Raw genomic sequence first — 13,671 nt, 5'->3', positions numbered from 1 at the left:
AATAAAGAGTGAAATAGCCCCACCTTTCAAGGAGCTCATATTCTAATGGTTCATCTGCTTATCAAAACTGAAGATGGTGCAAAGTTATACAAAATAACTAAAGTGTTGGATGACAATAGAGCTCAGAAAAAATCCTCATCAGGCTTGAACGATAAAGAGGCTCTATTAAGATTAAATTTATTGAGGGCAAATATAATTAAGGCTTTACATTGAAGATGGCAATTGAAACTTGGGATTCTAAGAGCAATTAGTAAAGAAGTGCATTATAGGCATGAGGATCAACTAGCAGAAAGGCAAAGCCAGGAGATAGTATGGGCTCCTAGGAGAAATAATAATAGCTATAATTTATATGGCATTTTAAGGTTTGCAGAGCATTTTAAAAATATCATCTCACTTGATCTTCCCGACAGCCCTGGGAGGTAGGTGCTATTATCATCATCATTTTATAGATGAAGAAAAAGAGGCAACAGAAATTAATTGATTTTCCTAGGTTTACTGAGCTAATAAGTGTCTGATGCTAGCTTTATGCTCAAGCTTTCTTAGCTCCAGGTCCTGCACTCTATCCACTGTGCCATCTAGTTGCCTCTATCACATAGTTGCACTAAGAAAATAGTTTGAAATTGTTGTTGTTGTTATCTAGTCATTTTTCAGTTCTGTCTGAGTTTTTGTGACCCTATTTAGGGTATTCTTGGCAAAGAAATTTTCACCATTTCCTTTTCTAGCTCATTTTATAGTTGAGGGAACTGAGGCAAATAGGGTTAAGTGACTTTCCCAGAGTCACACAGCCAGGAAGTGTCTGAAGTCAGATTTGAACTCAGGAATGTGAATCCTCCTGACTCCAGACCTGGTACTCTATGCACTGAATGACCTAATTACCCTAGTTTGAAATTAGGATGCCCTAAAATATGTTATATATCTTCTTAGATCAGCACCATAAATTCTTATATCTATTTCAAAATAATACAACAGGAAACTGTTAAGGACAATTAACAAAAGGGTCAAATTGTCATTGGATATAAATGAACCTAAACATGCAGCCTGGAAAGGTCAAGGCCCAATTACATGATCCTAAGTAGAAGTAAATTCATATGAACGCTAATTTAACATGATAAGAAAACAACTACAAATTAACAAACTACAAACACATACACAGTACAATAAAACTCATTGACTTTATGATTATTTAAGCCGAATGAATTTCCAACTGCCAGCTCAGCAATTTATATCTACAGATTGTACTCATGAATCAAATTTGTAAAAATTGAGCATGTTCAAAAATACTGTTGATGGAAGGAGTATTAAATAACTCTTTTAAATGTCTCTTTGTTCCAAAGGGGCTCCTTAGTGTATGGGTACATCTACATAAGCCAAGAATTTTTCAATTGTATAGTATGATTTTGGCCCCAAAGGAAGAAAGCATGCAAGAAATGTTTAGGATTAAGTGAAAGCAATAGTATAACCCTAGGAATTTGACCCCAGATCACTTGAAAAGTAATTTCCAGAAGCATATCCCAGAGGATGCAACAGGCTCACAGAATCATAACGTCTGAGTTGGAAAGGATCTCAGAAACTGATCAATCTAACACATAACCAATACAAAATTGGTTCCACGTCCCCAACAAATAGTCATCTATCTACTGACCTGAACACCAAAGATGGTGAACTCACTGGTTTATGATGCAATCCAGCTCCAATTCTTACAAAATAGGTTTGAGTGAAATCAGCCTTTCTGCAACTTTGACCCTCTCATCCTAGTTATGCCCTTTGAAATCAAGTAGAACAATTCAAATACATAATACACATGATGGTTCTCCAAATATTTGAAAGCATCTTTCACATTTATCTCCAAAGAGTATTTCAGAAGTGAAATTTTCCTATTTCCTTTTGATTATTCTTAGATTCCAGACCACTTACCAACCTGACCACCCTTCTTTGGGTGCTTTCTAGTTTGATAAGGTCAGTCTGTTGGTCAACAACCATGCATTAGATATTTACTAAATACAGGAAATGTACTAAGTCCTGGGGATATAAAGAAAGACAAAAAACATTTCCTGCTTACAAGGAACTCAAATACTAATTGGGAAGACAACATTCACATAACTAGGCACACAAGATATTTACAGAGCTTTTCCATTTACGGTGTAAATGGAAAGTTATCTCAAGGGGAAGTTAATAGCAGCAAGTGGTATCTTCTAGAAGGTTGGATTTGAGTTGTCTTAAAGCAATCCAGTGAAGCTAGGAGGTAGAGGTGAGGAGATAGAACATGCCAGGCATAGGGAACAGTGATTCCTCTAAAATACAGTGTTCAAACTAACACAATACGACAGATGTGGCACAATAATTACAGCTTCTATTTAATCAAATGTTGTATAGAATACTTTAGGGATTGAAAAGTGTTTTCCTAGCATTCTGGTAGAAATTAGCTATGGGGGGCAGTTAGGTGGCATAGTGGTTAGAGCACCAGCCCTGGAATCAGAAGGACCTGAGTTCAAATCCAGTCTCAGACACATAACACTTACTAGCTGTGTGACCCTGGGCAAGTCACTTAAACCCACTGCCTAGCCTCCCCCCCCAAAAAAAAGAAAGAAAAAGAAATTAGCTTTGGATTGACATCTTACACCCTATTCAACAATTAATGACCTATTTAGGTCATTAATTTAATATATATTAAATATTAGATACTTAAATTAATATGTATTAATATTTAATATTCATTAAAGCTCATACCGTAACAATTATGAGATAAATCATATATCTCCCATAATTATTGGTAAGGCATGAATTCTTAACTAAACGAGGTATGGAGGCAATTACAGAAACTAAAAGAGTTAATCTTGTTTGCAAGTAATTAAAACAATTTTTCCACAAAAAAAAAATAATGCATCTAGAATAAGAAGATAAGTGATTGACTAGGGGGGAAATTATCAGATTTATCAGGAAAGGGTTTGGTACCAAAGACATAAAGACAACTAATGGAAATCTATAAAATAAAAAGTCACTCTCATTTTTCCTTTCTTTATTCTCCTTAATCTTTTAGCAATATTCCATACTGTTGAATATCCCCTCATAAAAGCTCTTTCCTCCCTTGTCTTTCATGATATGATACTGTCTTACTTTGGTCTGAATTCCCTGGCTACACCTCTATATCCTTCACAAAGCCCATACTCTCTCTCTCTCTCTCTCTCTCTCTCTCTCTCTCTCTCTCTCTCTCTCTCTCTCTCTCCTTTTTTGTCATCCTCAAAAAATAAGAAGTCAAAGGATATGAACAAGAGAAAAAAACTATAAACCATTATTTATATTAAAAGTGCTACAATCACTAATTATAATAGAAATGTTTATCAAAACTACCCTGAAGTTTCACATCACATCTAGGAAATTGGCAAAGATGAAGAAAGATGGGAATAATCAATGATAGAAAGGTTATAGAAATATAGGCACATGATGGCATTATTTTTGGAACTATAACACAATAAAGCCATTTCAGTAAACAATTTGGAATTATGCAAATAAGTCAACTAAAGTGTTCATATTCTTTGATGCAGAGATTGTGCCATTGAGATTCATAGGCAAGATTTGAGCCCAGGTCCTCTGACTATAGAATCAGTTTTCTTTTCCCTTTGTCAAACTATTTCCTTCTAGTGTATTATGTGGTTCATCTGTAAAGGACTGAATAAGATAACATGAAAAAGAATCACATTAGATGAGATAGCATAATGGGTTGCAACCTATACCAATGGCAGGGATGCCCATGCTCACAAGATCCTTAAAGGAATCCCTTAAGGAAATTAAACAAAGAATATTGATGTTGAAAAAAATGGTCTTTTGGAATGGATAGAAATTTAAAATCATGGATATCACTAAATATTATCAAAAATGTTAGCTAGCCTGACCTCTGCCAACTCTTCAGTTCCAATATTCACCTGATTCTCCATCAATAACAGCTACCCAAAATACACATATTATTGGAATAGTTTCATGGGCTATACATTTCCAGATTTATTCCATAGTGTTGGCAATATGAATTTTTCTTCCACTTCATTTTACCCCTTTGGGTTGTTAGACAAATCACTTTCACATCATTGTGCTATCAGGACAATGTCAGTGCCAAATAGCCTTTGGAGAACCTGACCATAAATTAAGAAATCCTCCTTTCTTTGACCATGGCACAGAACATTGGTGTCCACCTTAGACAGATAGTTGTCTCCCCAAATTAAACATCTATTTAATTCATTCATGCATCCATATACACATACCTATATGATAAAAATAGGACTGGGATTGTATTTAGACTGACTGACCTCCTGTGAATTATTGCATTCACTAAATTGGCCCCAGTGTCTTTATCAATGTTGTGTAATGTCATAATCTACTGCTAAATACCTGAAGTAAATAGTTTCAACATGTTCTTTGACACGGATAGATGGTATTTCATCCATGTTACTTGCCAATGTATAACATGTATTTGTACAGGTGTGTTTATATATACATATATACACATACACATATTGTATAGGTATAGATATATACATCCATGTCTATATGCAGAACTATGACTTTCTCTTAACTTTTACAAAGCCAAAAAAAAGATAATAATGGTGTTGAGGATGAGTATCACCACCATCACCACCACCACCACCATCATGACAAAACATAGTCCAATATCAGGCAATGCAAATTTGTAGGGTTTGGAAGGAGAAAGATTTTCTATTGCTTAATTATAGGCACATATATTTTGATTGTTAGGTGCTAAAAAAAATACCACTGGTTGTCTTACCAAATATATTTTTTAAAAGAGTTAGTTAGAATGGCAAAGTAAAAAGAATGCTGGATTTAAAATCGGAGGACCAAGTTCAATTTCCAAATCTGCAAATTACTACTTATGTGACTGCTCATGTAACTTCTCTAGGCCTCAGTTTCTGCTGAGAGAAAGTTGGACTAGCTGGCTTCTAAGATCATTTGTAGCTCTCCATAAATGATCCTGTGATCAAAGGCAATGATATCCTGATCGGAAAAGCATGTGTTACTTAGAGAAATTAATTGAATATAATACAATAAAAATTGAAGTGATACTGTCATGATGACTTACATCAGTTGGGCATTGGGTTGTACAGATTCGTTCATCAAATAAAGGTGGCATGTTGCAAATACATGTGGGTGTATCAATGTACCATTAAGAATCACCATTTTAAAGCACTGTCATAATACTTAACAAAGCTTTCATTATATTAAAGACTAAGGAAGATAAATATTCTCTAGTTTTTTCTTTTGCATTTAATTTTCCATAAACTATTTTTTAATCTGTCTCCCTATCATTTATCTATCCACCCTTCTATCTGTTTATTTTCTCATTTAATTAAGAAGTCTCCAGTTCAAGTTGGTTATACAATGTATGCCAAAACTTTCAAACTGCACTAAGGCTTCTTGGACCTACAGTACAACTTGTTTTCTAATTCTACAGGTAAGCCTTTATGTTCTTTAGTCAATATGGAAATCCGAGGTCTTATCACATATACTTTCTATCTTTTTAGACTACTGCTTAACCCTACAAAATTTGCCAATTCTGGTGATCTTGCTTCTCTAGATTCCTTCCATCTCTCTTCAAAAGGCAGGTGAATAGTCCTATTACTGTTTTCATTTTACTGACACATATTTTTTTGTGTGAGCTGGATCTCAAATGTCAAAACCTGACACCCAAATCATAACGGATTCCTTCTTTCTCTAAATAAATGAGTTGGTTGTCAAGATCGGTGAGTTCTGCCTGCTGTATTACTTGTATGTTTTATAGGAAATCTTAGCCAAGGGTGTTATTTTAAGAGATGAGCAAATGGGGAAACCCCATGGCCTAGCCAATAAAATATGAACTTAAGGTGCAAAGAAGCACTCATAAATATTACTTAGAACAAGGGGATTCATTGTTTCTCCCCAACCCTTTTAGTTGCTCCTCTGATCTCAGCCCCTCTCTGTGCGTCATGGCAGGCCTCATCCTTTAACCTGTGGTTTTTAAAAGCTAAGCTACTACATTATTTATGACTGTAAATGTTAGTAGCCCGTCTGTGTGCTCCTTGTACACGTATCGAGGGATTTTTAAACTTTTTTTTCTTCCTTTAAGGTATTTTAGTTTGTAAGGATGAAAGAGTTTGTCCCTGGATCTGATTTGGTTTGGAGATGTAGAATTAGCTGTCTTGTCAGTATGAGGTAGACTGAAGAATTCCAACCCACCCTCCACCTGCACAACTCAAAAAGCAAGACACGAGGGCTCTCCTCATTCATTTCTTTTCTTTTTGTCTCATTTTTGTTCATTCCTGTACCTTTGTATGTTTTATTCTTCAATCTTTTGTCTGATTTTTTTTCTCAGTATCTCTTAGTTTCCTGTAACATATTCTATATTTTTTCCTCTTTCCCTCTTTGCTGCCAATACTTTTCCCATTCCGATGTCCCAATCCCAATGTTCTTACATTTCTTTTCATTGCTCTACTCCTGTGTTTTCCTGATATTTTTTCACATTTCTCTCCATGTCTCCCATTCAAAAATCTGTCTCTTTCCCAAAGTCATAGAATTGGAAGCCAGTGGAAACCTTACAACTCCTTACAGTTCAATTGGTCATGATAAGACTAGAAAATAATGGCACAAATTAAAGAGGACAGAAGACCTGGGAGTGGGATAGTGGTGGTAGAAGATGCTGCTAGGTAGTAGGGTGCAGGAATTAACAACAGAGAATTTCAATAACCAGAATTACTCCAAAGCCCTGGGGAGGCTTTTTTCTTATTGGCGAGGATGAAATTGGCACTTCATAAACTCTTTGCTCTCAGGTTGAGAGAGAGCAGAACACTGTTCTGCTGTAACTAATTGATTTTCTGTTAATCTAACCCTTTAGGGACCAAGAAACTATGACTCCCCAAAACCCCCCAAAAGGAAAGGGAGAGATAAAAAGGTATCCTTAAGACCAGAGGCTAAACATATATTACAGAAATGAAGGTTATTTAAAAAAAGGTAGGAGTGCAGTAGGGAAGTAGAAGAAAAATGAAAGGAAGAAGCTGGTATTGGTGACAGAAGCATTTTCAAACTCGAACTTATCATAGTTTATTCCTCGCGTGGCACATATACAGACAAAACATTAACAAAGACCTATGTTTAAGCATCAGTTTGAACTTGGAATAGATTAGAATTCAGTTACTACTAATAGTGATAATACTAATTATAGTGAATCAGCTAATAAGAGACTTAGAAGGGAAACTCTTCGCTCAGACTTTTGAATATAATGGATTAAATAGGAAAAGATAAATCATAGATGCAACCTAGTTACCTCTACTTTTCCATTCACACAAGAGCTTTACTATTTATTATTATTAATCCCTTCTAAATAGTAGTTGTCATGAAAGATTGCTTTATTGAAGTAAACCTACTTTAGAAACAAGTCATATTGCCAAAAAAAAACCCTACATTTTTATGAATGCGATTATATTGACAAGAGTGATGGTATGATTCTACATAGAACTGTCCAGATATGTTACATTTGACTGTACCTAGTTAAAAATTCTCCAGTGTGTATTTTAACAAGCTGAAAACAATATGTTATAGCAGATAGCCATAATGCCTTTTTAAGCTGTCAATAAGGAAAATAATTTCTGCCCCTCCCCCTCCAAAAAAAATTTCATTTAACTAATAGTTTGATGTCCATGCAAGTTTGAGTAATGCAAAATGACTTTAAATATTAAATTGACTTATAAGGTCATAAAAACATTATTGTATTTAACAGTCTTACAAGATAGTTTTGTGAAAGAATATTATGAGTTATGTACCCCACAATGAATACCCTTCTAGGCACATGAATTTAAATGTATTTATCAACTGTATTTATTAACTAGTGCTGAGATCACCACATAAAGTCCATCAGTGAGTCAAAAACCCTGACTAAATTAGAGAATTTAAGCAGATAAAACTGAAGTTCAATTTCTTTCTACGTAATAGGGCTTGACAGTAAAGAATTAAATTTACATTTTTATTTCTCTTTTATTAAAATTAATCTTTTTAAGTCTTTATATTTATGTTTTAACAGTACTATAACCTAAGGAGCAAATAAAATGTGACTTATAATGTCTTAGATTGACTAGATTATTTTCAAGTGAGTCCATATATGAGATCCATAGAAAATTGAAAATAATGTTCCCTAAATTTCTAAAATTCATATAATAGTCTTGAATTCATATATTTTAAAGGAGTAAGCCTAAAGTCTTCACACTTAGAAAATAGATGGTTAAAAAAAATCATATATTCCCCTCCCAAAGCTGTTGCTAGTAACAGCATCTATAATGTAGTTAAAATTTCTGCAGTTATTCATACTTCCATTGACAAAACAGTTGATGAAGGCTTAGAATGAAGTGATAATCATGTCTTAATTAAAAGGCATGAAGACAACAGAGAACAGAGAACAACAGAACAATTATGGGTTGTATATGTAACACTCTTTCAAAATGAACCAGTCACAAGCAGAAGTCTAATAAGATAAGCCACTGCTACTATTAAAGTATTCCCATTTAATGCTAGAGCTGCTGGCTTCATTTAAAAATATGCAGTGTAAAAACAGAAACCATCAACCTATCAATTGACTTGAAAATTTTTGCTGTTGTTTAAATTCAAGGGCGTTTGTCCAGTAATAGGAATCAAAAGTAACTTCCCCTAAACCATTTTCAAGAAATGCTCATACACATTTTGAATGCAACCCAGTTGTCCTTTGTCAGCAAGATATTAACTTAGAAAAATATGTTTTAGTTGTGTTTCAAAATAACAGCAGAAAACAGGTCCCTTGACAGAAAATGCCAAGTTTCCTCAATGATCAAAGCAGGAAGCTGTATAAGGAACATTCTTTTTTTTTTTTTTTTACTGGACATGTAAATAGGTTGGTTTCCTGATAATTATCTATATCCGGATTACTACTTTAGGCCAAATTACCTTTGGACTATTTACTTGATTCATTTACACTTATTTCTCTGCTTATGAGTTGCCATTTGGGATACTGAAAAATCAGCTACTGGCAGGATATGGAAAGGTGGTAGGAACTTAGGCAAAGCTCCAAGCAGTATTTACAAAAATGCTTAAGAATGCCAACTTTTTAAACATGCCAAAATAGATGAACATAATCCACAATAATATGAAGCTGAGAACTCTACTACACCTTTCCTTTGTTTCGTATTGTTTTCTGGGACATGTCATGCCATCAAATTCATCTTTTGAATAAGTAGTCCTTGATCACAGAGCTCAGACATATGAATATCAAAAAAGCTTTGAGAATGCTATAGTTATGGTTGAACTTTCCCTTGTCCAAGTAGCAAAAACTCACCTTACAGTCAGAATTAATTAGCCTGCATATTTCAAGTGAGAGGTTTCATTTAGGATGATTCAATAAAGTCGGGAAATTTGTGGTTTGTTCCGCAGGATAGCTCACTTTTCTATTTCACTTTGCAAGTCATGATGCAAACAATATTCCTGTCTGAAGCTCACATCTAATATTCCTCCTCCAGAATAACATGACCAAATATATCCCAGAACATACATATTGAATTACCCCGCTAATGTAATCCAAACAATTATAACTGAGCATTCCCTGTACACCAAAACATTAATTCCAAATGGAACTGTCCTCCAATGATAACAAGGAGGTCCTAGAAATTGGTGAATGAAACTGTATTTTTTTGGTTGATGAGTGGTCTTTTTTATTTCTTCAGAGAAAGCTTTCAAATGGCTCACAAAGTAGAATGATGGTGCTGGATGATTTTAAATATGAATTAATTTAGCTTTCTTCTTAAAGATCCAGTCAGCAACTTCCTCTGATTTGAAAATATATTGTTAAGATTAACTCATGACCAAGGTAATATTTTTTTTCCACTCTTGTGAATGTAGTTTGCCCTTCTCTATCAGATCTTAAATCATATAAAACTGTTTCCTTCTCTCCATGATTTATTTGTGAATATGTTAATTATGCCTAAATAAGGAATGTTAAGATAAAACTGTTCCAGCTAATCTGAATTCCTCATGAATACTTCTTACAAAAGCTGCAAAGTAAAATGCTCCACAAACCACAATTACATAGAATTCGGAGCAAGGAAGAGTATTCCAACTAATTTAGGGTTAAGCTACATTTTAATGGCTTGTAAGGACCAAATGAAACCTAGTAATTATAATGTATGAGAACAGACTTCAAGGATATCTGATTATTTCAACCACTGGAAACTCTCCTTATTAAAGTTTTCACAATTTTTAAATCTTCGGTAACATAAAACATATGACCCTGGAGAACACCTTATCGTTCTTGCAAGGATGGCTGATACCAAATGAGCAGAGCCCACTGAGCAGCACACAATATAGAAACATACAGATTTTCTTTGGCCTTTGAGACCATACAAGTTTTGAGAAAATTTATATTGTATTAGAATTTTTAAAAAATAATAATAATTTGCTCACAGAACCGGTCCACTTTAAACTAAAAGTAAGTTAAACATATTTTTATAAAGTCAATAAGATAACCAACATAAAATTTTAATTCTTTTTTTCTGTTAAAATTGCAGATAAAAATGTTTAAGTTTGAACACTAAAACATACATTTACTTATCTCTAAATAGGTCTGAAAGTAATAATTTCCATTGCTATCAATGTATTAAGTATAAAATTTTATTGAGATACTTAAATGAAATGACAGCCTCTATGAAATCATTGTTGTTAAAAAAAACATTATAATACTAATGTTATTATTAGGAAAATTATAATGGATACTAACAATGCAGAAAATAGTTTTGATTATCTGAAATCAGTTCTGAATATTTTCCAATGTTTTAACATCATCACTAACACTTACTGATTAGCCTTGAATTAATATGTGTGTGTTTGTGTATCACATCTTAGCCAATAATGTTACTAATTACAGAGATTTTCATTAGTGAAGGGGTGGAGAGGTTAATTTCAGGATTTAAAGGAAAAATTGTATGGACAATGACTGTCACTAAATACATGAGTTGCATTTTCCTTTCCTTTCTCAAAACAAGAATATGTATTGAACATCTTATTGCAGATAGAAAGTATTGGTCTGCCTCCCCCCACTTTCCTAAAAGAAATGTCATATCAGAATTCCTTAATACTACTAATATTTGATGATATTATTTGGCTATAATGAATTCAGCTATCATAATTTTTATTACAAATATCTTCCCCGCAAGTAACTTTTAAAAGATATAAAATACATGCATAATTTAAGATGCATCTAATATATTTCTTAAGTGGCAAACAAAATTGACAAGTGCTTTCTCACTTTCTCTCATCCTCAAATGCTCCTTTTTCAATGAACCCTATAATTGTTCTCATAGATTTCTGCTTTCCACAATAGCATCTGTTTATTCACATTTAGGCATGGTTGAGATTTTAACAAGTTCTGAAAAGACTCAAATCTACTCAAACCATAAGTGTTTAATTTTAACTTTTTATATTTAAAAAACATGACTTTGCTGCCTAAGGCAAAAATTTACATTACATCAATGAAAGAAAGGAAACAGAAGCCAGGAGAGGAGAGTTATAGAAAATGACTTTATATAAACATGACCACCTACCATGCAGCTACTTCACTATTAGTAAAACTTCCACTTTATAATAACATAGATTAACAATAAGCAAATAAATAAATGACATACCTAAATTGACAAAGCTCATGACCATGTCAGCATCATTCAGAAAGTTGGTATCATGTAGGCTGGCCAAAGGAGGACTTTGGGTGGTCAGAGGTGGAGTACGAGATAATTGTATTCTCTGAGAATATCCATTGGGAGATGCAGGGTATCCCTTTCTTACTCCTCTGGTTTCTCTTCCCATGGATCCCCTTATTGAATATTCCAACTCCTCCTCGGCATCTTCTTCATTTGTCATGGCATTGTACAGGTTCAGCATAAAAAGAGGAGCAGAAGAAGCTTGCTTTCCAGGTGAAAATGGTCTGGGTCTGTGAGGTAAGCCCAAGATAGAAAGAATTTCCCTTTGTATTTCCCTTCTTTCATGATTCCGTAGCCTCCTATAAATAAAACTGGAGTGAACATGATTATCTCCTAATCCTCCTTTTGCATAACCCACTAGAACCCAGCAGCTCCATAGCAAACCAACAATACCCCTAAGTAAAAGTACAGTCAGATACATTTTTCCCCAAAAGGAAAAGTTCTGTTTGGTTTTTTTTTTGGTGGTTATTCTTAATTCTTATTCTCTTAAAATCTGAGTTTCTAAGAGGTACACTTCCCCAGCAGCTGAAAAACAAATTTACCTATTCTTCATGTCAGTGACTTCTCTAAAGACAACATCCTTAATGATTTTCCTTTTCTATTTTAAGTATTTTGGAATATGTCAAGTTGCGGTTATTCCTAAGAAAGCTGAAACTCAGATTTCCAATTATCCACAGTTGTTATAGTTTGTACCGCATTTATGTAGCAGAAGACGGCTAATATGATATGGTCAAATGACCTATGCATTCCTATAGAAATATAAGGCAATCAGCTCTTTGGTGTTTGGATTAACAAAAGTTGATCTTCTGATAAACTGCAGTTCCCAGAGTTATCTTCACTTGTTTTAAACTTCTTCACAACCCTTGTGTTCTTTCCAAGACAAAATCCTGAATCACAGATCTATCCTGATCTGCACCTTGGTGCTGTCATATGTATTTTTCCGGCAGCTTGGTGATAACTTTAACATCTTTTGGGTCCTCTTAGTGTAAAATGAGACTTAAGGTTGTACTAGTAAAGTAAATGTGTTTTCCTGAGTTTACTTGCAAACCTTCTCGAAAGTCCATTCAACTCCTTTCTCCTTCTTACTGTTATTTCCACCTCCAGCAGGCACAAATATACCAGCCCTCTTCAAGAGAGATCTAAAGACTAATGTAAGCACAACCCTGCTGGGAAAGAAGAGGCTTCTCATTGTAATTTGAAACTGGTAAAGCAAAAAGACCTTAACCCTTTGACTGCCAGAAAAAAATCTCCATTTTCAGCATTTTGTAACCACACACCTAATTTAGCAATATGCTGCTTTCTGTAGATAAGTTCCAGAATATGGGTATTTTCAAATATCAGGATAAAAATTCTGACTGCTGGATTCACAACATTCTTTTGGATCTTTCCTTTAAAGGCACAAACTTAGTACACTTCAATATGAAATCCTGAGTAATAGCTGAGATGTCATTGGATTACTAAGCTTTATTTCTGATTATTGTTCTAGTTTTGATTAAATTAAGAATCTAAATTTTTTTTCACTGAGAAAACATACAAAATGAAAGCATTTTCTAAAATTTAGGTAAATTTGCTGATTCTTAAGTTATACCTGCGCTATCTTCTAAAATAAAATAAAACTGAAATCTGTTATTAGAAAATCTACTTTACCAATACAATGACAAACATAACAATATGAGGGTTATGACAGCCCATATTTTAAAAGTTTAAAGTAATTTTTACTTAGTAAAAGGATCCATTTATCCCTTTAACTACAATTCTCTCTCTCTCTCTCTCTCTCTCTCTCTCTCTCTCTCTCTCTCTCTCACTCTCTCTCTCTCTCTCTTCCCCTCCCTCCCTCACTCCCTTTTTCTTTCTTTTTCTCCTTGTCATGTACATATGACATATATGTATAGATTTATGTATTATGGATCTATACATAGGAACC

General features: G+C 34.0%; 1 protein-coding gene across 1 annotated transcript in view; it reads right to left on the bottom strand.

Moving 5' to 3' along the window:
• The window catches only part of BMP5 (bone morphogenetic protein 5), a 181,218-nt gene extending 168,340 nt beyond the window's left edge, over positions 1-12,878 (bottom strand). Inside the window, exon 1 of the mRNA XM_021000507.2 lies at positions 11,676-12,878. Within this exon, the coding sequence (XP_020856166.1) occupies positions 11,676-12,168 (493 nt within the window). The 5' untranslated portion in view covers positions 12,169-12,878. The remainder of the gene's footprint in view (positions 1-11,675) is intronic.
• Between the last annotated feature and the right edge of the window lie 793 nt (positions 12,879-13,671).

This window comes from Phascolarctos cinereus, unplaced genomic scaffold, assembly GCF_003287225.1.
Source record: "Phascolarctos cinereus isolate Bilbo 61053 unplaced genomic scaffold, phaCin_HiC Scaffold_5;HRSCAF=322, whole genome shotgun sequence".
Lineage (NCBI taxonomy): Eukaryota > Metazoa > Chordata > Mammalia > Diprotodontia > Phascolarctidae > Phascolarctos > Phascolarctos cinereus.
The sequence above is the reverse complement of the archived record's forward strand: the minus strand, read 5'-3'. Positions and strand labels throughout refer to the sequence as shown.